This window comes from Stegostoma tigrinum, chromosome 9 (genome assembly GCF_030684315.1).
Source record: "Stegostoma tigrinum isolate sSteTig4 chromosome 9, sSteTig4.hap1, whole genome shotgun sequence".
In the NCBI taxonomy this organism is placed as follows: Eukaryota; Metazoa; Chordata; class Chondrichthyes; order Orectolobiformes; family Stegostomatidae; genus Stegostoma; species Stegostoma tigrinum.
In genome coordinates, this window is record NC_081362.1 from 15,719,378 (window position 1) to 15,746,908 (window position 27,531).

The 27,531-nt window shown below is 43.8% G+C and overlaps 1 protein-coding gene across 4 annotated transcripts; it reads right to left on the bottom strand.

The window, feature by feature from the left end:
- Positions 1 to 27,505, bottom strand: rnaset2 (ribonuclease T2). Of its 4 annotated transcripts, none has more exons than XM_048535796.2 (10): positions 27,480 to 27,505; positions 17,394 to 17,501; positions 14,511 to 14,571; positions 12,100 to 12,161; positions 9,462 to 9,519; positions 8,020 to 8,084; positions 4,831 to 4,944; positions 2,894 to 2,939; positions 2,729 to 2,794; positions 1 to 2,270 (listed from the first exon to the last, which is right to left on the bottom strand). In XM_048535796.2, exons 2-10 carry the CDS (start codon positions 17,483 to 17,485, stop codon positions 2,079 to 2,081), a joined length of 756 nt encoding a protein of 251 aa, XP_048391753.1. In that variant the 5' UTR covers positions 17,486 to 17,501; positions 27,480 to 27,505; the 3' UTR covers positions 1 to 2,078. The 4 variants fall into 4 exon arrangements, with proteins under 4 accessions (XP_048391753.1, XP_048391751.1, XP_048391752.1 ...); XM_048535794.2 differs by lacking the exon at positions 27,480 to 27,505 and adding an exon at positions 19,924 to 20,056; XM_048535795.2 differs by lacking the exon at positions 27,480 to 27,505 and adding an exon at positions 19,357 to 19,542.
- Between the last annotated feature and the right edge of the window lie 26 nt (positions 27,506 to 27,531).

The window sequence follows — 27,531 nt, forward strand, 5'->3', positions numbered from 1 at the left end:
TTTCCTGGGTGATTGTAATACAGAAATTAATTTTATTTTCTTTAAAAGATGAATTTCTATAAACCACAATTATTGAGTGACTTATATCACAATGCTGTAATACATTCATATCGCACAATACAAAAACGTGGGCAGAAAAGGAGAAAGTAACCTTGATAATAAAGGTTTATTTAAGAGAATGAATTGTACTCTATTGTTATGTTTGCACGGATTAGCTCTTGAGTTTTGAGCCTTAGCACCTATGATCCATTTCTCTCCTGTCCTACCACTGGCACGGCTTTTGCTGTGGGCACCTGTCCCACTTGCTGCAACCTTGGTTGTGAAAATCACTTTCAATGGCATAAAAACTATTCAGTTCTAAATAAGTCATAATGGAGTTAAAATGTTATCTTTTGCATTTAGAGACACTGAAAAGACCCAAAATACCATGGTGGATTATACAAGAGATACTCTCGAGCTGCAATTTTTAGTGTATTAAATGTTTTCCAGTTTAGTAGTGCAGACAGTCTGGTCCAAAGCTATGGTATTGAACATTTTCCCCCTGCTGTTTCTGCCTCAACATTCACTGGAAGTTGCCCTATAGTACAGCATTAGGAGCTCCTTAGCTAAGATAAATGAATGGCCCAGTCTTGAACCTAGGTTCCTACAAACAAACAGAGGAAGAGCTTCTTGTGCCCAGTGAGTTCTGCCAATATTGGATCCCGATTGATGAACTTCATTCTGATTTTTACAGGAAAAAAACGTACATGAACATTTTGTAAAAAGCCACCAGAAGTTTAAAAAAAAAGACAGGCAAGTGTCTTGGATATCTTTCACATTTATTCCCTGCCCCTCTATTGCACTTGATGCTTGAGAGAATTTCTGCTCCTTCATCCCCTCTGTTTCTCCTTTACAAAAATCAATCTGGTAGGACTAAAGATATTGGGAAAGACAAATTCTTGACTGAGGAATTATGAAGTCATCCAACTCATTTAAAAATGCATTGTTTTAATTTAAATAAAGTCAATCATTTATTGGCTTACATATTGACAATACTTTCATGAAAATATTACATAAATCACAAGAGCACTCAATTTAAAAAGTCTAGAAACTGAGTGTGATTTTATCTCAGTCACTGCTTCAAAACAGAGCTTTGTTCAATTATTAGATTGAAAGCTTTGAAACTAATGTTTGTTCTCCCTTATGTTTAAGAGTGGAATTATCACAGTGGTGATTGATGGTTCCCAGCAAGTCAGACTGAGGTAGGTCCACGAACAAGTGCTTTTCTTCAATGAATAAAAGCAAAGGGAGGAAGCGGGAGAAAAGGCTTGCATTGGAATGGGAGATTTCAAACCTACCAAAGCAGCCTCACACATCACCATCTGGGAGACTTCTTTTACTACAGAACAGTAGAGAGGTGGATTGAATGTGGCATCAAATAGAGACATATGCCCACTAACCATTAGTTGTGAGGAACTTGCAGCTCAGCGGTAGGATATCAGACCATGTCTCAGTGATCCCTGTGTGCCAATAAGCAAAGGATGTGGAGTGAAAGCTCAGACACTCAGCCCTAGTCTAAAGGTGGGTACCACAGTCTCTGGCCTGTTTAGTGACCGAAGAAGAAGCATTCTTTATCCTTTACATTAATTTATCAATGATTTTGGTTTCCTACCTATGAGAATTAGCACCACAATTTAGGTAATAGCTATGCCATAAAATAAACCGGTGATTGTTGAATGCACAAGTTAAATCTATTTGTACGATGAGGCAAGCTTAGTTTAACTTGGCAGTAATGCAGATAGGAACTTTGAAAATCTATTTTAAAGCCATCTGTTTTAAATCCACTTCCAAAAACAGTGTGCTGGTGAAAGTGATTTTGGAAATGATTAAAATAAATGCATTGAAAAGTAGAAATTCACACTGATGGTGATTTGTCCTTTCAGAGAGCTAAGACCCACGATGCAGTGCTAGCATTGTTTCTTGATATTAAAATTTGACAGTACTCTAATTGTCAGCTGCATTGTGTCTGCGACCGAAGACTGTCGGGTGAACCTGCAGAACAGAAGCCTCCGGCACTAAACTGGCATCTTCTCTCACACTCAGTAGAGGTGTTCAATTGGAGGGTAATAGATTTGCTGGTCAAGCTCACACTCTGAAAAATTCAAACTGGTAGCAGACTGTTTGTTGTCTTTCGTAACATTTGTGCCGGATACGTCGTGTGTGCAGTTCAGCGGCTCAAATTCTTTGGTGAAACACAGTTCAATTTGGCCCAGGATTTGAGCTGAGCTTCCCTGTGGCCGAGGAAGTGGAGGTAACAAAAACAAAAGGAGAATGTGATACAATTAAGTTTGAAATGAAAACAACTAAAAATATCTGAGCACGCTTAATGTGAAATTATAATTAAGCAAAAGCCTTTTCTACTGGATTGGCATGCAACTGCAGACTCAAATCTGAAATGTAAATCATTGTTTAACCTTAATCCCAGATTTGAAGAGATTAAAATTTGCTGCAAACACTAAATAATTCCTTGCAATTCCATCCATGTAACAACCCATTACTTAACACACACAATGCATAATCACTCAACTTTCACATTACATCAATCTACAGTAAGGTTGGTTGGGCAAGAAATAGAAAATATGGAAGAACAACAGAAATGAAATCGAAACAAGATCAAGATCTCAGTATAACCTGAAACCAGGTTTCAGTCTGAACTATCAAAGTCAATACTACAGAAAACATAAATTACCTTCAGGCACTGAATTTTTGGCGTAACCCCATAAACTGACACGAGGGCATTTTCAATCATCTCCAACTAAACATGAGAATATTATAGTCAGAGATACAGCCAACTGTGTAATTCACAGCAGAAAAGCAAGGGGTTGAGAAAGGTCAAACACCAATAAGTTCTTACCGTGTAATACTTGGACGATGGGAGAATATCTAACTTCTTAAGAACACTGAATAGAAAGAATGGTCAAAGGCTAGTAAATAAATTGTTGCAGTAAAATAAATATCCACAAGATTTTGCAAATGATAATATCATTATCCCAATGATATCCATTGGGCCAAGAATGGATATCAGATCTACTCTCATCACTGAAGGACTGAGCAAATGGAGTTCTTTTTAAGTTACATTTACAGCACAAATAAGGGGAGAGATAAAAGGTGGCGAGGAAATGAGTGGAAAGGACATATGTTTGCTTGTGACAATAAGCATGCGTACAAATGCGAGCACAATTGATTATACAAGGAGGCAAACAAGTGCAGTTGAGGAAATTGAGTGTAATTGAGTTTGGTGAGTGGGCAGTTTGGTGAAGAGGGTGTGAAAAGGAGTTGAGTTTGTTCCCTTTTGCTTTTCAACCCTTCTTGTCCTGAAAGGATTGGCTCTTGCTCTACAACAGGCAAGGAGCCAGCTGTTCTGCGAGTGTCTGGCAACTGGTCAAGATCTACTCTATACACATTGGTGGTACAGTTAAAAAGCAGCACAATTAAATAATGTAATTGAATAATCAAACAATTATGTATTTGCAGAACAGATATAGTCTTCATTATTTGCAAGGGATTATGGCATGGTATTGCACGCATAACAAAAAAGTGACACCACCTGTATGTGCTGCAGAGGACTGCAATTGGTCTATTGAGGCAAACTGGACGGGGTCTGGTGGTATGTGGGTAGCAAATCAGTAGATAATGAGGACTGTACATCAAGATTACAGTTCAGGAGAGCTTTTTGACACTCCTGGGAATTAGTGGGCATCCCTAACGGTAACCGCAATGTGTTACAATGTATACAAGGTATTGGATGCTTGTACTACAGGCATGGCAATAGTCACGGGTGGATTTTAATCTACAAACGGAAACAAAACAGTTCTAGGCAATGTCAGCTTAGATGGAGGGTCTCACAGCTTAGATGGAGGGTCTCACAGAAAGCCTTTGAGGTCGTTTCTCAGTGGCACGATCTGGAGCCAATCAAATTGCACGCTATGATATAATGCTGTCTGATGAAACAGAATTAGTAATGGCCACAGTGTAAAGGTATCCCTACGTAGCAGTGAACTCAATGCCATCGAAATTTACATTGACTGAAAGGGAGAAAAATGGGACTGACAGTAGCGCTAAATGAGGGCAACTGTGTCAGTATAAAAGCTGAACTTGCTGTAATGATCTGGAATATTAGGTTGATGGATAGACCAATGCAGATGTAGAGGGAGATACTTAAGGGATCTCTCGAATTACATATATGCCTGCCAGTACAAAATATTCTAAAAAGGAGGATTGATAGTTAACTAAAGAAGTTGGGGAAAGCAAACTCGAGTAAAAAGCATATAACTGCATAATTATGAGTGGCAGCTCAGATGATTGGGCAGAATATAAAGAACAAAGAATGACCAAAAAATGAAGCAAGAGAAAGTACTTTCCACATATGAAAAAGTGTGAGAATCAGCCAGCTAGCAAGACTATCTACAGGTATTTAATAAGAATAAAAAAGTGTTGATCTTCTAGAGTGAAAATGGAAACTTAATGGCAGATAAAAATGAACAAACATGTTGTTTTGGTATCCTGCCTCAGGAAATGGTGGAAGCAGGATTATTAAATACTTCCAAGGCAGAAGCAGATAGATTGTTGTTAGGCAAAAGAATCGTAGGTTAGCAAGTGTACATGGTAACACAGAATTGGATACGAGCATCAGCCACTACCTTGAGGCTCTTGTGGAATTTTTCCCCTTGGCTTTGGGGATGTTGAAGGATTGGCAAAGAAAAACCTTTAAAAATTCCACTTTAAAAGCAATCACAAGGGTTTGGCTAAGAGTCTGAAATCAAAGTGGGGATGAACAGCTGACGTGGTTACCTGTTCAGATTGATTTTATGGTATAGGTCCAGCGCTTTGCTGAAATACTTATTTTGGGTATCCAGAGATTGCAACGTAGCTGCACATGTTCCGTGTTTCTGCCACTCGTGTTTCCTGTACAGAGAGGTGGACTTGGTTAATGGGAGCAACCTTTCACCATCTTTACAGCCCAGGTTACATTCTACATTGCTGACAGATTTCCTTACTCATCCAACGTGGCTTATTCAGCTTGTGCCAAGATCCGACTGCACAGCGACCTCTCTTCTTTCAAGATGCTCCTTAAAACTCACCCCCCTTTTGAGTTGACTTCTGAGTGCCCCACCTAAAATATCCTCCTCCGTCTTGATACCCATGTCCAAGTAAAGTTCCAAGGAGCGTCTTGGGATTTTATTTTTGAGTTAAGGTGCTGCAAAAATGAATGAATCAGACATTCACCAAGACCAGGGGATTTCCTTTGAGTGGGCCAGAACAGTAACAGCTTTGTCCTTGTGTGTAAACCAAATTCCCTCCCAACTAGAGGGCCACGGCCAGTGCAATAGTAATAGAGACAGAAACTCAAGCTGACAACACCCACTAAACCCACAGGAGTGAAATGTCCCCTTCCTCTTCACTGGCCTCGTGGGGTACAGTCGACCAAACTGCATGCTATACTCAACTCTATACTGTCTAAACGTAACAGGATTAGTTAGTGACTACAGTGTAAATGCACCCTGGGCAGCATTAAACTCAATGTCATTGACTTTTACATTCAGTTTGAAAGGGAGTAAAATGGGTCTAAGACTAGTGTTTCAAAGTTAAATAAGGGCAACTATGTCATATGGATCTGAACTTCCGTAATGCACTACACTAACAGATAGACCAATGCAGATGTAGACGGAGATATCAGGAGGATCTCTCAGATATATACCTGCTATTACAAAACATCCTAAAAAGGAGAACCCACAATTCAGAGTTAACTAAAGAAGTTAGGAAAAGCATCAAATTTTCGTCATCAATCAGCATGAGGGAACAACTTCAGGACACTTCCATTTCCATAGGGATCAGTAGCACTTGAAGGGTAACTCCCAAGTTGGGGGAAGAACAATCCATTTTCATTGGACATGTTTCTATTTCCTCAGCTTTGGCAGAGCTAGTCAAATCCTGCAGACACATCTAGGAGAAGTACTAATTCTTCAGCCTGCTTGGCTGGCTCTGTGCAACCTACCAGCATGAAACCATAGCCCCGAAGAATAAGGGACAAAGGGTGTCGGCATTGTAATCAGGGGGAACAACAGGAGTTTACAATAAATGAAGCTTTTGACTTTCCTGTGGCCCTGATGAGATAAAGTGAAAACTACATGGAAGAGCTAACAATGAAGAAAAGTTAAACAATGAGCTGTGACTTGAGGCAGTGATTGGGAGTGTGTGCAGATATCATAAGATCTCAAATGGAACTAGATGTTAGAATATGAGATTCTGTCCCAGAAACTTAATTCTTCATGAGATATCGGCATTGCTGGTAAGGCCAGCATTTATCATCCATCCACAATTACCCTTGCTCAGACATCTGAGGGCAGTCTCAAGTGTAGACAGGACAGGACAGGACGAGGATGGCTGATTTCCTTCCCTTCAGGATGGGTTTTAAGAGTCAAATGAATGATAATTTCATTGTCACCATCAACGGAGAGGAGCTTGGAATTTAAATTCTACCAGCTTCCATTGCAAGATTCAAACCAACGCCACCAGAACATTAGCTGGTCCAGTAGATATTTACCACTAGACCACCAACTGCTCTTGATGAAGAATCCAGGGACCCTTTCTGAAAAAAAACACGGGAATTATTTTGGCAAAGCTGAAATAACCTGTTACAATCCCCATAGAAGTCAGTAATTTTTTTTTAAAAAGAAGAAATTTTAAACTTGTAGTGACTGGCTAAAAGGATCACGTGAACCAGGATTTCAATTTTCAGAATTTCCCTGTAACAAACACCAATTCTGGTCACCCTGTTCTAGGAAGGATATCATTAAGCTGGGGAGGGTTCAGAAAAGATTTACCAAAATGTTGCTGGGAATGGAGGGTTTGAGCAAAACAGGAGAGGCTGGATAGGCTGGGCCGACTTTTTTCACGGGAGTGTAGGAGGTTGAGGGGTGACCTCAGGAGGTTTACAACATTATGAGGGGACACGGATAAGTTGGATAGCAGGTGTCTGTCTTTTCCCGAGGGTGGGGGATTTCAAGATGAGGGGGCATGTTTTTAAGTTTAAGATGAGAAAGTTTTTTTTTTAAAAAAAATAAGAGGTGACATGAGGGACAATTTTTTTTGAAAAAACAAACCGTGATGTGTGTGGGGAATGAACTTCCCGAGGAAGTGGTAGGTGCAGGTACAGTTACAATGTTTAAAGGACATTTAGACACGTACAAGAAGTATTTCCCAGATAATATAACTCAAAACGTCCTTCCATGGTCATGGCTTATTCTGTTTCTCAGGCCGAGACTTGATTCTCCTGGAAACAGAGCAAAGCTACTCTCAGCTCCTCTGCCCCATTTCATGCTGGGTAGCTAACTCATCTCCAAATTAGGATGAGGGTCCAAATTGGAGATTCTGACCTCAAGACAAAGATTGGCAAATATCTCAGCTTCATCACAAACATGGCCTCTCCAATCCAAACGATTCTAGAAACAATAGAGCACATTTTGGCTTCTGGCTGTCCACAGTTGCTGAAGACATGACTGACCAGCCACCCACTGAGTGACGGCAGTAGCAGTGGTGGTCTAAACATCAAACGGAGAGATTTCACTGACCAGGCCCTTGGTTTTGAGCCTGAATCCAAGAAACTCTGCAGGTGTACTTATCTATGGCTTCATGACTGATGCACCATGGTGCCGGGGGCAGTGGGGGGTGGGGGGGTCTTTGAACCACAGATGCTCCAAGTACTTGGACGTCATTTACTTTTTGCAACTGCAAAAAAAAAACCTGTTTTTCAAGGGGTAAGTTAGAATAAAACTGAACGGAGGTTGTTATTCAATTGCCAACGGGGATGCTGACACCTGACAGTGCAGCACTCCCTCGATACTGCATCGTATGCTCTCGCACAGATTGCAAGGTAACTGACAGAAGCTAGGTGTTAAACGTCTGCTCGTGACTATTTTCCTATTGGCCGAGAATAACAGAAGGTCCATTGAATAATGGAGCGTTTACAAAGAGGCATACCAGAGCTGAGTACTGTTGGGATGAAGCACATCAGGCCACCACAGTTTTAATTCGGATAAGATGTCCTGCAGGAAAAGAAGAGAACCATCAGGCGTTGTAACTATAGCCATCACCTTTCAGACTGAAAGTGCAGTGAGACCTGGAGTGCACTTGACTCAGACATGGATTATGAACAGCAGGACCTTAATCTTAAATATTCCTTCCATTACCAAAGTCAAAAATCAGTCAGTACCCCCACTGCCTGGGTTCAAGGTGAATTGGCACAGTGAAGAGCAGAGATTGGACTCTGCTCTATGCAGGTCTAGTCAAACTAAATGCAGCAGAACCACTACTGGCAGGTGGTGACCATGAGGGTCTGCAGCTAGAGCAGTCAAATGGCCACTTGCTGATAAAACAGATCTTAGGTGGGGGGAAGGCTTGTGGGAAAGGGTAACAGATAGATCAAAGCACTTCTCAGCGCAATGTAACTCATACTGTAAAGTTTCCTGCTTAACCTTCATTCCCCTTTGATTTGTAGCAGCCTGATGTCAATGGAATAAAGAATTCCTGCTCATGATCTTTCAGCCTCCTGTGTTTTCAGAACTTTCATTACATGATCATACAATGTAGCTGCTCATCTATTTCCCTGTCCCCTCCAAGAGAAACCAACTTTAGTGAACTCTCTCAAACATTTCAGAGAAATGTCTTCATGCCAAGGCTGAAGCCATCACAAAGTTTGTTTTGTTTCAGTGAATACAAGCCATCCTTCACTCTTACAATAGACAGCCCTGAACAATGATATTGATGCAAAATCATGATTTTGCATCAATGAGCAGCAATTTCACTTACATTATTAGAAACAGAGGTAGGTTTTGTAGTCCCTTTGCCAATTAGCAAGGAGCAAACCAGTCTTGAAAGAAAACAGAATAAGATTACCTCTATCAAGGCCTCTCCGTGTTACCAGGGCTCACCTCAAGTTCAGATTCAGGCTATGATTAACCATATAACTGCAATGTTAGTGAAAGCAAAAATCACTGCCTCACCAACAGTTGAGCTTTGTATGAAATTAAAGTTGAAAATGTTATAGAACATGGAACAATATAGCACAGAGCAGGCCCTTCGGCCCTCGATGTTGCGCTGTCCTGTGAACTAATCTAAGCCCCTCCCACTACACTATCCCATCATTATCCATATGATTATCCAAGGACTGTTTAAATGCCCCTAATGTGGCTGAGTTAACTACACTGGCAGCTATTTAAATGTTAAAACCTGCAGATATCAGACCTCCACATAATGGCAAAATGATACTGGTTACGTTACATGTACTTCAATTAAAATATAAACCCCAGTTTATTATTTCATTTTGCACATCACATTGCTTAAAAATAAACAGCAACATGCCCAAGTAAACATTTGGAAGCCTCAGTGTACGAACACCAAAGTAAAGGAAGCTAAATACTCACCATTACATTTTGGATTTCAAAATGCCAGGAGTTGTTGCACATCTCGTCTCTTTTGGGCCTATTTAAAAAAAAACACTAGTTGAGTATTATCAGATCAGCCATGATCATGGCATCCCTACGTTTTGGAAACAGGCCCTTCAGCCCAACAAGTCCACACCGACACTCGGAGCATCCCAGCCAGAACCCATCCCCCTTTAACTCCCCTAATCTACACATCCCTGAACACCACGGGCAATTTTGCATGACCAATCCACCTAACTTTCACATCTTTGGACTGTGGGAAGAAACCAGAACATCCGGAGGAAACCCACGCAAACACTGGGAGATCACGTAAACTCCATACAGACAGTGGCTCAAGGGCGGAATCGAACCTGGGTCCCTGGTGCCGTGAGGCAGCAGTGCTAACCACTGAGCCACCATAGTGCCCTCTTGTTGAATGGCAGAGTACACTTGATTGGGCTGAATGGCCTACTTCTGGTCCTATATCTTATGGTCTGAATAGTTTTGTGCGATCAGGTCCTGTTTTATTTTGAGCAAGTTTGTTCTTTTTAAGATCAAGATAGTTCTGAAACCAAAGCAGGAAATAAACAGCAGTAAAGGCAAGTTAACGTTTCACCTATACATTTATATAAAATCTGAATTTCTGACACTTGGAAGGTACGTTGATTTCTCCCAAATTAAGGAAGGACAAGGAGAGAAAGGGGGGACAAAAAGAGAAAAAATGAAATCAGTGTGCGAGCATTCTGTGATAGTACGAACTGCAGATGCTGGAGAATCTGAGATAACTAGGTGTGGAGCTGGATGAACACGGCAGGCCAAGCAGCAGAGGAGCAGGAAGGCTGATGTTTCAGACCTAGAGCCGCCTTCATTTTCTGAAGGCGGCTCTAGGCCTGAAACGTCAGCCTTCCAGCTCCTCCGATGCTGCTTGGCCTGCCGTGTTCATCCAGCTCCACACCTAGTTATCTCCTGCGAGCGTTCTGTAGCTGCTTGAGAAACAAAAGGAGACGACAAAAAAAAAAAGAAAAAAATATGAAAAGGAGAGAAAAGGAGGGAGGGAAAGGAGAGAGACAAAAAAGAGCCAGAGGTAAAATTTTAAGAAGTACGTGAAAAAAATCTCCCGAAACAAGTTACTTTCAGTTGTTGCCAACTTGAGTCATTTTGCCTGCACTTCTATATGCAAGACTCATTTCAAAGGCTGGAAATTCAACTTGCAGCCTCCATTTCGCAGTGATCTGCCTCTTCCATCTGCAGCTAAGTTGATGTCAATCGAAAAAAACCCGGTGCTCATGTAGATGAAGGTATCGTGGAATTCCTCAATTCACACTATCTGCAGCAGGAGGGGAAAAAAATCCTACAACTTCCCTTGTAATCAGGTTTACAAAAATAAAGGGCATGAATAGGGTGAATAGCCAAGGTCTTTGTCCCAGGGTAAGGGAGTCCAAAACTAGAGGGCACAAGTTTAAGGTGAGAGACGGGGGCAAGATTTAAAAGGGATTGAGGGGCAGCTTTTTCACACAGAGGGTGGTGCGTGTATGGAATGAGCTGCCAGAGGAAGTGGAGGAGGCTGGTACAATTACAACATTTAAAAGGCATCTGGATGGGTACAGGAATAGGAAACATTTAGAGGGATATGGGCCAAATACTGACAAATGGGTCTAGATTAATTTATGATATCTGGTTGACATGGACGTGTTGCATTGAAGAGGCTGTATCCTGCGAAATATTAAATTTTTTGTTTCAATTGAATTTTGCTGCAGTGCTAAAAATCTCTCAAAAACGGACTAGTGCAAGTTATTGCATGCATTGGTTAGTAGATTTCTTCACGAAGGGACTGAGTCTGGGAGATTAAGTAACGGCATTTGATCAGAGTTGGCTAAGCAATGACCCACTGTGCATACATTTAAGCAACAGGGTGTTTTTCAGAAGCTGTTCAGGATGTGGGCAATTTGTTATTCATCCTCAGCTGATCAACTGACTTATTGTGCAATTAAAGTAACTCACGAGGGCACTTCAATAGGCTAACAAGGCAGTACAAGACGAGAGTCACATGTCAACTCAAACCAATAGGATAGCTCATTCTCCTCCCTCATGGACAACCAGTGAGACAAGATTTTATTAGCAGTCTGCTTTTCCTCCTTGTTCTTTTCTCTTCCTTCGACTAGATTTTACCAAATTTAATTTCCTGAGCTTGCAACCAACTGTGGCGGCTCTGACCTGTGGACAGTCATGCCCTGGGAAGTGATTGGGGGGGGGGGGGGGAATAAAAAGAAATTCTGTGTGGTAAAGGAACTAATGACCCAATTCTTTTCTTTATTCCTCCACAGGATGTGGGCTTCGCTGGCTGGGCCTATCCCTAATAGCTTTGGACTGAGCAGGGTGGAAAAGATTGCCCAGTGTTATTCAAAGGAAAAGCAAGTGGGGTTTTCCACACTGCTCTCTCAAACATCACCAGCAAGAAACAGAATTGTTGGTAACTCATCTCATTTGCTGTTTGTAGGGTCTTGCTGAGTGCAAAAGACCTACAAACCAACAGTGACAGCGCAGTACTTTACAGACGTAATAAAATATGACATAGATGGTTAACAGGAATTTTTCTATTTTTAAAATATATAGGATATGAATCTAGAGGTTTGCTTACCAAAGTCCATGAACTGTCCAGTAATCAATATTTTGAGGAACTTTGCATGTTTCACTCACCATCTGAGACAGAAAAAGACATATAACTTCTCAGAAAATTTAGGGTTATTTCAAAGTCAACTCCACGGTAGAGTTTGGTCCTGAAAACAATCATACACTGAAGGTCCCTTTACAAAATAGTAACACAATTACTGTCACCTCACCCCCAAACAAAATCAACTCCCCTCTCAAAGGGGCTGTCTGCCAAGACTCAAATAAGAACAAGCTACTTAAATGAGGGCAAGACCCTGTTGGCACAGTGCCAACATCACGCGGTTCTCATGTTGTTAGATAAGGCTCTCCTTCTGGAGGACAATTGGGAGTGGAAACAATATCAGTAAGTAGCAACTTCAGTTTGTCCAAGGTCATGGGGTCAAACAATTCTTCAATTAATCAGAACCACTCACTGGGTGCACATGATCAAACAGAAAGGCCAGAACAGGTGGAGCTAACCACACAACTTTGCAACTCACTTGCCAAAGGCTCTCTGCCTCATCCCCTGTCATTAAAAACCTCCCAGGAGCCAATCTCAAAATCACAACTGCTGCTCTTCTTCACAACATCCATTTCTCTCCCTCAATTCCCAGCCTTTTCTCTGTGAATCACTTGTCAAAATACAAATTAGATGTTTTGAGTAGGCCATTCAGTCCCTCAAGCCTGTTCTGTCATCTAATAAGATCACCTCAAATCCGCATTCCCACATGCCCTTGATAAAGGCTAATCAGGTCCTTCACAAAGATTAGTATGAATCACTTAAAAAGTATGAAAAAAGTGACCCAAAAGAAAATTTCAAAGCATTTTACTGTAAGGGCAAGGAGTCCTTTTTTTTTGTTTAAAAAACTGATTTCTGTTGGCAAATTGCTCTGTTCCAATCAGAAATGAGAACTTCCCTCACTAACGTTCTGAGCTGTTCTGTCCCAGGCCAGTCAACAGCAAAGTGTGAGTCTTCACAGCAAATGGCTGAAACGTACCTGAGTCCGGGAGAAACTGCAAGCTGCATGCACCTTGATCTCTTGCTTACTTCAGACAGGAGTCATTGGTTCGATTATGCCTCCCCTAAACCCTTAGGTACCAGCACCAACTACAGCAGTTCCCCTTTTAACCTGACCTAAAACAGAGATTGGAGCCAGGCCACTCCTGATCTCGTTGTCTTGGTTGGTCATTGACATCCAATTTGTTTTGAAATATTTTCAAAATTTAGAAGTCACGTGCTGTAAGTGTTTAAACATATAATCATAGGAGACCGAAGCAAGGAATCGCACACAATAACAGGAGCAAAAATAGGTCTTTCAGCCCATTGCGTCTGCTCCATCATTTAATGAGATTGTAGCTGATCTGATAATCCTCAACTCCAATTTTCTGACATTTCCCCATAATCCTTGATGCCCTCACTGATTAAAAATCTGCCTTTCATATTCTTTAATATACTGAACGATCCAGACTTCACAGCTTTCTGCAGTAAAGACTTCCACAGAATCACTACCTCGGAGAATAAAATTTCTTCGTATCGCTGCCTTAAATGGACAACTCCCTATTCTGAGATTACACCCTATAGTTCTAAACACTCCCACAAGAGGAAAACCACCTCTGTACCTATCCAGCCAAGCCCACTCTTCAATTAAAGGAATGTAGGTGTCACTCACAGATCAGCTCTAATTACCCAGAGGGCAGTTAAGAGTCAACTACATTGCTGTGGGTCTGGAGTCACAGACCAGATTGTGATTTAAGTTGATTTTACAGCAATCAACAATGTTTTCAAGGTCAACATCGGGTTAGCGTTTTATTCAAATCCAATTTCACTACCTGACATGGTGGGATTCCAACACGTCCCCACAACATAACTTGGAGATTTTGGATTACTAGTCCCAACGACACTACATCTATGCCAGTGCCTCCCTTCGAATGAGAATCTTGTATGTTTCAATAAGGTCTCCTCCCATTCATCTAAACTCCAATGAATACAATCCCAACTTACTCAACTTTTCCTCAGGAAAATCCCTCCTACTGAATGTTCCCTGGACTGCCTAGATTCACATTGTGTTTTTGCTGTAAATTGCACAAAGACTGACTTGCAGTAACGCATGGAGCATTGATATGAGGAAATATTGTACAATTCTACAATATATTGTACAATTCTAATTGTAGTTGATCATTCAGCTGATTCATGCTTAAATAAGTTTTGCACTGACTCAAACAGATTCAAGTAACATATGCAAGAACTAGAATTAAAAGTAGGCAGAATAAAATGAAATAAAACGATAATCAAACTTTGCAGATCTTTGAATTTTAGAACAGTTCTTTAAAAAGAAAAAAATTTCTAATTCAAGCAAAAGAGGGAGAAGTAAAAATATTAAATGCCACACGCAGACTCACCAAACACACAGTCTGAGGCCAATGTTGAGACAAAATGAGGATGTTCCATGAGTGATTTTTACTACAAGAGAACAAAAACTACAGTTAGCATATATTTTCATCATTTAACATGCCTTTACTTCTCATTGGTGATTGAAACTTTGCTGCATGTCCATAGCTGATGTGAATTGCACGCCGAATTATTCACAGGATACACCACTCCTGTGACAATGGACTGTGCAGATAACATTCAATCCTTTTGTCAAGATCAAACTTAGTATGACAGAGGGGTGGGAAGCAGAACTTAGGTGCTCATTTGACCTTCAGGAAGGGGAAGAAAAGGCTGCGTGAAGCAAAGTTCCCGTTCCTCATTGTTCAGCAACCTGAGCTGCAAGGTGAATCTGTGTAAAAGATAATGGTGTACTGACCCCACCACTGAATGGCTAGTTATCACTCACCATCTGAGATCAAGAATGGCCAATCATCAGAGGGTTGCCGCCCCTGAAAGATTCACAGACACCCAGGCTTCAGGAATTGGGAGCAGGAATGATGTGATGAGACTAGAAAGAATGACTTTTTAAAATCCCCATGCAATATACTTGCTTATTCAAAAAACAGAAATAGTTGGAGAAACTCAGCAGGCCTGGCAGCATCTACTTTCTCTCCACAATGGGAACGTTTCGGGTCTATCTACTGTCCTTCAGAACTAATTGCAGCTAGAACAAGATTTGTCCATATGCCAAAGACTTTGTGTGTTCGCACATGTCTGTAAAGAGGTGGAGGAGGAGTAGATGATAGGTGGAGGTCAGGAAGTGAGAATAACAGATGCAGGAACAAAAGAATGGATTAGAGAGCGCCTGGGTGAAAGAAAAGCTGTTAGTGGGGACCAACATGGGTGGAAATGGGTTGGCTATGGTGAAAGCAGCCAATGGGACGACGAGGCTTGGTGTATGGGGGAAGGACATGGAAGAAGACAAGAGGATCAGAAAAACCTGTTGTGACAATGTGAAAATCAATGGGAGATATGCGGGTTTAACCCAGCAATTGAGACAAAAGATTCAATAGACAATTGAGCTTTAGGTATAATGAGGAACATGTAAGATTATAACACACCGGTTTCCTCCTCGAGAAAGTGTATCAACACTGTTGTACAAAGACACCCCAGGCTGCAATGGAGGACAAATGCTGAGCTGACCACATACCAATATACAAAGCTTTGCTTACAGTCACTTGAGACTAAAATAAGGGGTAACACTGTGCAAGTTTACATTTTTTTTAATAGGTTATTAATTCATAGGACATGGGTGTCATGGCTGGACCATCAGTTATTCCCCTGATTACCTTTGAGAAGTGGTAGTGAGGTGCCTCTGGAACCATTGCAATCCATGTGCTGTCGGTTGACCCACGATGCCATTAGGAAAGGAGTTCCAGGATTTTGACCCTGCACCACTGTAGGAACTGTGATCTATTTCCAATTCAGGATGGTAAATTGCTTGGAGGTGAAGTGACAGGTTCTCTGCTGCCCTGTCCTTCTATTTTGGTAGTGGTCATGGGTTTGCAAGGTGCTGCCTAAGGAGCCTTGGTGAATTTCTGCAACGCATCTTGTAGATGGTAGACATTTTATTGCCTTGCAAAAATTGCAGTCAGGTGGTCACTTTTAGTTTCATTTTTGAAAGGAAATTATAGAAATCTTTGTCTCAAAGTATTAGCCCTCGTGTCAGAATTCAACAGATTGTTTGACAAAGCCTGCATTTTCCAGTGTCACTCACTCACCTGGATAATGTTTTCTCATCTTCCCTTATTCCTCCTTTTCCTTCACCCCACCTACCTAACCCATTGTTGAATGCTGACTTCGTTTCTGTATCAATCATTAACATTGGTTGTGAAGTCTGCAGCCACACAAATCCAGTATACGAAAATGTCTCTCCAGTTCTCTATCCTATGTCTCTGGCATTTCATGGTATATTTACATCTGATCTTCCTTAAGTGCTTCAAAGAGCACAGTTGTTGCACTGAAACTCATCATCCCTCAGTTGATCTGAAACTGGTTGGCAAGCCCCATGGTTCATTGCTCCTGAAAGTAAAGTGCTACCAGATATGGTCCTCAACTTCAAAGTTTTGAGCCTCTGCTTGCAGCGGCTGAAGTGAAATCATGGGGTCATGAGAGTGATTTGCTCGGTTTCAGACAACTCACCCGTAGTGAGGCAGTGCAAAACTACTTTGTGACTGAAACCACAAGCAAAGAACAGAACTGCTCAGTCTCAGTTCCAAGGTTGTGCTTTCAAAATACAACATGCAAAACTACAGATAAATTATCTGGAGCAAAGCTAACAGGTGGATGAGGGCGAAGTAGTAATTCACAGAATTCTACAACCGTGTAACCATTCATCTTATCATGCCTAAGCCAAGCTCTTTGAGAAAGGAATGCCCTCTCTTCCTGCACAGCCCTGCAGATTTCCTTTCCAATTTGTTTTAATATATATTTCAAGAGACTCCTGAAAAGGCAACACATACATGTCTATGAATTCCAAATCCTTACAACTCATTGTGTAACAATGTGTTTCATCATCTTCCCTGTTGCCTCACTAGTATGTTATAAACATTTATCATGACTTTCTCAGAATACAGTAAAAAGTCAAGGATCCTACTTTCTTTTCCCCCAAATCATACAGCCAATCAACTTTTCCCAACACCTCCCATATTTTCGGTTTCTAACTCCCTTTCCACCCTACCCCAGGTTTTACTGTTCGCTATTGTACCAAAAATCCATACTGTCACACACTGATTCTAACAGACACCTCAAATTCCTTTCTGAAGACAGAGGGAGTCCAACACTAGCCACTTCCAGTAACATCAAGATTGGAACTTTTGGCAACACTTCGCCACATGCCGTTTCACACTCACCAATCAGATGTCTCAACAAGAACCATGGCAATAATCAGAAGCCAGACAAACGTGCACTTCCTCTGATTTTCTCTGTTTTTGCGATAAGCCATTTCACATCAACTTGCCCTGCAAGCAAACACATACAACTGAGGCATTAGTGCTGTTCAATGCTTCATTGTTCAGTATGTTCTTGCAACCAAATGTTAGAGTTCTAGGTACAAATTCAACAGAAAAACCTTAAATCACCTCATAACAAGAAGCAGAGGATATTGCAAGGTAGATTCAGTAGAAACGTTAGTGCAGTGCCCATTACAAGGGACATTAACCTAGTGGTTCTGATCCTGAACTAGTAACTCAGAGGTCATGAATATAATTTACACTGTGGCAAGTTGTGAAATTGAAGTCCAAGTCATTTAAAAAAGACTTGATCTGAAGGCAGGAAAAAAAAGGTCATGACAACTACAAGGTGCTGTGGAGCATTACTTTCACAGAGACACACACAAAAAAACTGTCCATTGAGTCTGAGCATGTGGAACAATTTGTGACAAAGCTTTCCAGGAAAAGTTCCTTTTAGTTAAAAATATCAGCAAGAAAATTCAAATAAGTATCTGACAGCATCATTGCACGAATCCCAGTTTACACATGAGCATGTGCTTTAACTACACACTATAAACTTTATATCTGACTTTCAACTCAAGGAATTAGACAGACACCAGTAAATGCTACCTTGACACAGCTCCAATAGACAAAACAAATTGTTCTTGAGAATGAAAACAAGCTGCTGGAGAAATATAGCAGTTCTTGATTGCAGCACAGTCTTTTTATGTCACCTTTAACAGCCAGGGAAAGACCTGGGTGTTAAATTGACATGTTAGCATTCTATAAAAGGTGTCTTCTTGATGCAAAATGTCCAATGACTTGTTGAGTTCTTTGTCTAAACCATGGAGTTAAAACACATCCTTACGTTATCCAAGTTCTATCAAACACCCTCATTCCCAGATGGTGTCAATAATATTTCCTGAAAATCACTGTCGGCCTGAAGACATGATGATTTTATAAGGAATAAAAATGTTCCTGCCCTAGCCTCAACTGCTATTTTACTTTGACTTTGCAAAAAAGTTACCAGCATGCATATTTTGGTCAATTCACAAGGCTGATCAGCAGCAACCGAAACATGCAATATCTGTAATCGTACAACTGTGAAGGCCCTTTTCTTAAAAAATCAATGTCATTCAGGGAGAGGACCTGCTGTCCTTCGTTTGTGATTCCAGTCCATCACTAAGTCTTAATCTCAGGGAAACTTGGTCTGGGCAGTAAATATTAGTGATTTCAGCAAGTTCAGTCTGTTTAACGGAGAAAGGAGTATGAAGCCGGGCTGAAATTCTTCTCTCAAGAGAGGCCAGCCACGCCAGAGAACGAACCTATTCCAAAGCCTCAGCTCACTTGTGTGAAAATTTCTACTCTCTTGTCAGACATACATCTAATTGGAGCTTGAGGGTAGTTCAATGTACAGTGATTACTGTACTGAAGTGCTACCCTCCTCTTCTGGCGGAGAAGTGACAAACAGACTGGGGCTGAACGACCTCTTGCTGTGCTGTGGCCATTCTGAGATTCTTCAGAAATGTGGGGTGGAATCTTTTGCTTCCAGTCGAGGAGTCTCAGTTTAACGTCTCATCTGAAAGATTTCACTGCGCACCTCCCTCCATACTGTTTCTGGCAACACTAGTCTAGACTTTAACTGATTAAAGTTCGACCCGACAGCCAGCGAGGATGAAAATACAAATAGAAATCTCCATTGCTCCTGAATAACTGCTGGAAACAGATACTTTTAAAAGAAAAATGGATGTAATATTTAATTGGCACAGAATTTGCATTAAATGAGAAATACAAGTTTAACCGTACTGGATAGAAATTTGTGAAAATGAGTGCCACCAGCCTGGGAGAAAGGGAGGAACCAGCGTTCTTCACAACACTGATGTACCTGTGCTTGTAGATTGTTGACTGAGCGAGAAATGGCGGATTCCTGGGTCAGGGCGAGGATGACTAACCACTAGACAAACCTGACGAGACCCAGCGTATTTCCAATTCCCATTATCCCGGTTCGCCTTCGGGCACGGGCTAACCCGCAAATTGCTGAAGAAAAGCTGACTCGGGAAACAACGCGCAAACTCGTGAAACGGAGCACGGCTGCACGCAGACCCACTCTGTTGCAGAACCGTTCCCAAAACAAAATCAGTGGAAGCAAACGTGAAAACTACATTTCTGCTCCACACACGATGGGAATGGTACAGGCATAAAACTTGCCACAAACACACACACCCGTGAAAGTACAGCCCAACAGAAGAAAGCCAGATCAATTTTTTACTTTAAAAAAAAAAGCCTCTGTTGCTGTCTGTCTTGGGTTGAGGTGTTTAAGTCTCGTCTCTTACCTACCTACCTATCCACTCTCATAATCCCTCCCCTCTCCCGACCCTCATTAGGGTCTCCCAGTAGGAGCTCCCTCCAAAACATTCTGTTTGTCATACTGTAGCTGGCATATGCTACTCACCCGCGCCCTCTCTTTAGCAGCAAAGACCCTGCTCGCATCAACCAGGTCCAGTCGTTGTAATTTAACATCCAGGCGGAACCAATGCCTGATGGGCGGCTTCAAGACTCACTGGGAGGGGCCTCAGACTCATACTGATTGGCATCAAGAGACTTTGACCATCCCGGGGTTTACGCAATCGTCACCCTGCAATTCTCCACCAGCTCTCTGAGCGTTTTAATTCATTGCCCATCCCCCGTAAACCGTACACGTTGTTCCTATTCCAATAATCTTCCAATGCTTCAGTCGAACCCGAAGACTGGCCACTGCTGTGTTGCAGATTGTATTGGGTAATGGAAATGCACAGCTAGCCAACTGCTTCTGAAGTTCTTTAAAGCTATTTTTTGTGTTACATTTTGTCCTGAGTCCTTTTTATTTGCACCATCACTCGGACTGCTCATTTCCACACGAACATGATTTCATCCTTGTCTCAGCTAATCTGTTGCTGTAAATATTCATTAGTGTATTTGTTATCTCGGTGTATCACTATTCCAACACTCTGCTATATTCTGTCTTCCCCAAACTTTAGGTCATCCAAAGTGGCTCTGACCTCCGTAATCATGAAGTGCTTCGAAAGGCTGGTCATGGCTCATATCAACTCTAGCCTTCCAGGCTGCCTCAATCCCCAGTAATTTGCCTACCAGCAAAACAGGACCACAGCAGACATAATTTCCCTAGTCCTACTCTCACCGCTGGAACATTTAGATAGCACCGACACCTACATCAACAGCAGCTCCATCTTAAACACAATAATCCCTTCCAGACTAATCTTGGGTCTTGGCTCCATCGTCTGCAACTGGATTCTCACCTTCCTGACCAACAGACTGCAATCAATGAAGATAGACAACAGGGTCTCTTCTGTGACAATCTCAACGCTGGCACCCTGCAAGGATATGTTCTCAGCCCCCTACTGCACACCCACAACTGTGTAGCCAAATTCTGCACATATGCCATCTATAAGTTTGCTAACACCACCGTGGCAGGCAGGATATCAAACAATGATGAGCCAGAATACATGAAGGGGATAGAATGCTTGGTGTCGTGGTGTAATGATAACCTTTCAATGTCAGTAAAACAAAAGAATTGATCATTGAACTCAGTGTTCTGAAGAAGGGTCACCAGACCTGAAACATTAACTCTGTTTTTTTACCTTCACAGATGCTGCCAGACCTGCTGGGCTTTTCCAGCAACTTTGTTTTTGTTCCTCTTTTTAGGTGGCTTAGGAAATTCAGCACGTCCATTAGGACCCTTGCCAACGTTTACCGATGCACCTCAGAAAGCATCTCATCTGGATATATAATGGCTTGGTACAGCAACTCCTCTGTCCAGGACCATAAGAAACTACAGAAAGTGTGTGCACTAGACCATGGAAGCCAACCTCCCATCCATGGACGCCATTTACACTTCTTGTTGCCACAGAAAGACTGCAAACATCAAAGACTCCTCCCATCCTGATAATGCTCTCTTCCAACCTCTTCTGTCAGGCGGAGGATACAGAAATTTGAACACACAACCTAACAGGTTCGCTGACAGCTTCTTCCCTGCCATTATCATATTTCTGAATGGACCCCTCTGATGTCAAATGTAATGTTGATCTTGCTTTGCGCACCTCCTGTGCGGCCATAACCTTGTATGCCTTGCTCTAAGCACTCAATGTCCTTGTTTGCTGTGTTCTGCCAATACTGTTTGCAAAACAAAGCTAAAACTGCGTCAGAAGATGCCTATTACAAGAACGACACCAGGAAGATACTACACACTCATCACACTATTTAACATCAGGAACACATCGGAACTAAGCACAAGACTCCTACGACCATTGGACATCAGAGTAGCACACAAACCCACATCAACCCTACGACAACTGCTCACCTGAATCAAAGACTCATTATTCACCATGGACAGGACCAATATTGTATATACAAGATTCCCTGCAGAGACTGTGACAAACACTACATCAGACAAACAGGAAGGAAATTAACAAGGGTACATGAACATCAATTGGCTACAAAAAGACACAACCAATACTCACTCATCTCCATCCACTTGGACAAGGAGAACCATCAATTCAATTGGGTCAACACCATGATCCTGGGATAAGCAAAGCAGAAACAAGCACGGGAATTCCAAAAAGCCTGGTAGTCCACAAAGAAAGCCATCAACAAATAGAGCTCGACCTGCTATTGGTGATTGTATTAACGCTGCCTCAAGCTCTCATGAGGATCTTGAACAATTCATCAACTTTACAAACAATTTTCACCCCAACCTCAAATCCACCTGGACCATCTTCGATTCCTCCCTCTCTTTCCTGGACCTCTCCATCTTTGGTGACCACCTCGAAACTGACATGTTCCAAGCCCACCAACTTCCACAGCTACCTGGACTATACCTCCTCTCACCCACCCTCCTGCAAGAATGCGATCCCCTATTCCCAATTCCGCCACCACATCTGCTCCCAAGACGTGGTGTTCCACTCCCGCACATCCCAGATGTCCTCCTATTTCAAGGATCAGAACTTCCCATCCAGTGATCGAAATGCCCTCAACTGCATCGCTTATATTTCCCACACTTTTGCCCTCACATTCCCTTCCCCTAACAACAATAAAGGCAGAGACTCCCTTGTCCTCACATATCATCCTACCAACCTCCGCATCTAACGTATCATTCTCTACCATTTCCACCACCTACAATCTGACCCCACAACCAAACAGATATCTCCTTCTCCATCCCTAGCGACCTTTCACAGGGGCTGATCTCTCCGCGGCTCCCTCATCTGCTCCACACTCCCCACTAAGCCCACCACCTTTCCCTGTAACCATAGCAAGTGCTACACCTACCCCTACACTTCATTTCAAGGCACAAAACAAACCTTCCATTGTCAGACAGAGGTTCACCTGCACATCCATCAAATTGGTCTGCTGTATCTGGTTTCATTGTTTTATTCTGTGAAGCATCTTGGAATGCTTCATTAGGTTAAGAGTGCTGTATGTGTATACTACATATATATGTATGTGTTGTTGTGTGATTATCATTCTAATATAGAGAAAAGCAGGCAATCTGCACACAACTGGATCCCACATCTACAGGAAAATAACCTGATAATTGAACAATTGGACATATTAAAGCCACACCCAGCTCAGTAAACTCAGCAATCTTTTCTATATTAATCTCTGGAGGTTTACACTGAAATATATCAGCCGAAATGTGAGCTAGGAAACCACCTGATTATCACCTTCTGCAATCTCTCAACTGATGAATGAGTACTCATCTACATTAAGCATCACTTGGAAGCAGCACTGCAGTTAGCCTGAGTACACTTTGGATTGGGCATCTTCAATATGATTACCAAGAGTGGTTCAGTAGCACCACAACTGTCTGAACTAAATGAGTCCTGAAAGACACATCTGCCTGCAACAGGTGGTGAAAGCAAAAAGGGGGAAAATGCTATTTTATCTCATCCTCGTCAATCCACATGTCTCAGATTCATTTGTTCACGGCAGTATTGTGTGACCACTGCAGTCCTTGTAAAGGCAAAGTTATATGTTCACACTGAGGATGCATACTCTCCTGTTGTGTGGCTCTACAACCATGATAAATGGGGTACATTTCAAACAGATCGAGCATCTCAAGATTGAACATCCACAAAGTGTTGTGTGCATCAAAAGCAACTGAACTGTATTAATTCCAACCTGTGGCTCAGTATATCCTGAATTCCAGCATTACCATCAAGTCAGGGGATCAACACTGGCTCAATAATGAGTGCAACAGGGCATGACAAGAACTGCACTAGGCATACCTAAAAGTGAGGTACCAAAATGATCATACTTGGGATCACGTGTTGACAAGTGTGGAAGCAGCACACAATAGACAGAGCATAGTGATCCCAATGGATCACATCTAAGCTCTGCAATCCTGCCATCAGTCATGGACAGTGTTGGATAATTAAACAAGAGACAGGAGGGGAGACTTGGGCAAATATCCAAATCCTACAACAGTGCAAAAATCAAGGCTTGAGGCATTTGAATCCATCTTCAACCAGACTTACTGAATGGAGGATCTGCATTAGTTACCCAGACTTAGGACTGAATGGCTTACTGGGTGAAGTTAAGTCACTTTACTGTGGCTTTCAAGTCACGCAGACAGATTTCCTTCTCTAAAGGGCAATAGTGACTCAGAATGTTTTATAAAAATGACAGCCTCATGACACTATTACTGAGACTTGTTTTATATTCTTGATTTATTAATTGGTTTTAAATTCCACCATCTGCCAGGGGGAGATTTGAACCCATTTTCCCCTGGGGAAACCCATTTTAGCCAGGGCCACTGGTTATTAGTCTAGTGATATTACCATGACACCACTAGCTACCCCTTAGAGGCTAAATCCTGACAACATTCCACAATAATACCAAAGACATGAAACGCAGAACTGGGTGTGCTCCCAGACAATATTCTTCAGTAGAGCTAAAGCACTTGAAGCTACATAGCCCTGGTATATCCTGTCTACAAACAGCAGAACAAATCTAATCTAGCTAATTATTCCCCCACCAGTCTACTTTTGATCATCAGCAAAGTGTTGGAAGGTGCCATTGACAGAGGTATCAAGTGATACTTATCTAGCAATAATCTGATCATGGATGGTAGGAACTGCAGATGCTGGAGAATCTGAGATAACAAGGTGGAGAGCTGGATGAACACTTGCTGCTTGGCATGCTGTGTTCATCCAGCTCTACACCTTGTTACACCTGATCATGGATACTCACTTTGGATTCCATCAAGGCCACTCAGTTATGTTAGTTCACCTCTTTTTGTATTGATCCCAACGTGGAATAAAGAATTTAATTGCAGAGATGAAGTGAGCGGGACTACCCTGAAATATCAAAGCAACATTTGACTGAGTGTGGTTTCAAAGGGGCCTAGCAAAACTGCAATCAATGGGAACCAGGGAGAAAACTTTTCACTGTTGAAGACCTACGTTGCATAAAGGAAGATACTGTAACTTATAGAGTCCAATTATTTCAGATCCATTTTACCCCAAGCCAAAAAAGCCAGTTTACATCACAAGTTACCGGTCCCAACCAGCTTATATTCAGTCAAAGTCAGAGGTCCGGGGGTGTGCTAAGAGAATGAAGCCACAAGATTCTACAGTTTTGAACAAACAATAATACATTGTTCTACAATATTAGATCAGTCAATACCTACAATACAAATGTTACTTATTTCTAACACTTCAAACTAACAACAATTGGAGGTGTAGGTAATTCCTCCCCTCAAATTTCCCTCATCATTTAATACCATCATGACTAATCTCATCTAGGCTTCATCTTCACTTCACTGCCCACTTCCTATAACCTTTTAACACATTACACATAGTAAACACTAGTAATATACTACAATCGAACATTATATAATGCACATATGACAGCAAACACAATTACAATCGTTCCCACAGAATTTTCAGCAACTTGCTCCAGATGGTAATAAGAAAGAGTGCCATCTAACCTTGCCTGCTGTTCTTCCAATAAAGTTCTACATCCTATTATTTCCATAACCTCAGCTGAAACACAGGGCTCGAGTGTAGTTTGACCCTCAGACAGACCCACAGTGAGACCCTCAGACAGAGCAGTGACCCCCTCAGTGTGAACCTCAGGCAGATCAGCGTCCCCACTTGGTTTCACCTGCCCCCCCCCCACAACTGACCCTCACAGTTTCACCTCCCCCTCCCCTGGCACTGACCCTCACTGTCTCACCTCCCCCTCTCCCGGCACTGACCTTCACTGTCTCACTCCCTCACCCCCAGCAGTGACCCTCGCTGTCTCCCCGCAAACTCGTAACCCTCACTGCACCCCCACCCCAAGCACTGATCCTCACTGTCCCCTCCCCCACAACTGACCCTCACTGTCTCCCCTCCATCAGCAATGACCCTCACTGTCTCCCCTCCACCAGCACTGATCCTCACTGTCTCTTCTCCCCCAGCATTGACCCTCAGTCTCCCTCCCCTCCTCTCCCTCAGCACTGACCCTCACTGTCTCTTCTCCCCCAGCACTGACCCTCAGTCTCCCCTCCCCTCCTCTCCCCCAGCACTGACCCTCACTGTCTCTTCTCCCCCAGCACTGACCCTCAGTCTCCCCTCCCCTCCTCTAACCCAGCACTGACCCGAACTGTCCCCCCTCCCCCAGCATTGACCCCCCTCCCCCAGCACTGACCCTCACTGTCCCCAGCACTGACCCCCACTGTTCCACCCTCCCCCAGCACTGACCCACACTGTCCCCAGCACTGACCCTCACTGTCCCCCCCTCCCCCAGCACTGACCCTCACTGTCCCCCCCTCCCCCAGCACTGACCCTCATTGCACCCCCTTTCCCAGAACTGACCTCCCCTCCCCCAGCACTGACCCTCACTGTCCCCCCCTCCCCCAGCGCTGACCCTCACTGTCCCCCCCCTCCCCCAGCGCTGACCCTCACTGTCCCCCCCTCCCCCAGCGCTGACCCTCACTGACACCCCCTCTCCCAACGCTGACCCTCAATGTACCCCCCTCCCCCAGCACTGACCTCACTGTCCCCCTCTCCCCCAGCACTGACCCTCACCGTCCCCCCCAGCACTGACCCTCACCGGTCCCCCCCCCCAGCACTGACCCTCACCGTCCCCCCCCCTCCCCCAGCACTGACCCTCACCGTCCCCCCCCTCCCCCAGCACTGACCCTCACCGTCCCCCAGCACTGACCCTCACCGTCCCCCCCCCTCCCCCAGCACTGACCCTCACTGCCCCCCCCCAGCACTGACCCTCACTGTTCTCCCCCCCCCAGCACTGACCCTCACTGTCCCCCCCCCAGCACTGACCCTCACTGTCCCCCCCCCTCCCCGAGCACTGACCCTCACTGTCCCCCCCCCCCTCCCCGAGCACTGACCCCCCCCCCCTCCCCGAGCACTGACCCCCCCCCGAGCACTGACCCCCCCCCCCCCTCCCCGAGCACTGACCCCCCCCCCCCCTCCCCGAGCACTGACCCCCCCCCCCCCCCTCCCCGAGCACTGACCCCCCCCCCCCCCTCCCCGAGCACTGACCCCCCCCCCCCGAGCACTGACCCCCCCCCCCCCCTCCCCGAGCACTGACCCCCCCCCCCCCCCCCTCCCCGAGCACTGACCCCCCCCCCCCCCCCCTCCCCGAGCACTGACCCCCCCCCCCCCTCCCCGAGCACTGACCCCCCCCCCCCCCCCTCCCCGAGCACTGACCCCCCCCCCCCCCTCCCCGAGCACTGACCCCCCCCCCCCCCCTCCCCCTCCCCCTCCCCGAGCACTGACCCCCCCCCCCCCCCTCCCCGAGCACTGACACCCCCCCCCCTCCCCGAGCACTGACCCCCCCCTCCCCGAGCACTGACCCCCCCCCTCCCCGAGCACTGACCCTCCCCCTAGAACCGACCCTCACTGACCCCTCCCCCCAGAACTGACCCCACCCCACAGAACTGACCCCTCCCCCCAGAACTGACCCCTCCCCCCAGAACTGACCCCTCCCCCCAGAACTGAGCCTCACCGCTGACATTGTGCCGGAGTCTCCACCTCCCTCAGAGGTCACGTGTCCCCCC

What these genes read in the sequence shown, in the direction of transcription:
- rnaset2 (XM_048535796.2), bottom strand. Translation starts at nt 17,485, where the DNA reads ATGGCTTATCGCAAAAACAGAGAAAATCAGAGGAAGTGCACGTTTGTC. An exon ending in CTTGTTGAGACATCTGATTG is followed by an intron (nt 14,572 to 17,393) that starts GTGAGTGTGAAA and finishes GTTCTCTTGTAG; the next exon opens with TAAAAATCACTCATGGAACA. An exon ending in CATAAAATCAATCTGAACAG is followed by an intron (nt 2,940 to 4,830) that starts GTAACCACGTCA and finishes CTTTCTATTCAG; the next exon opens with TGTTCTTAAGAAGTTAGATA.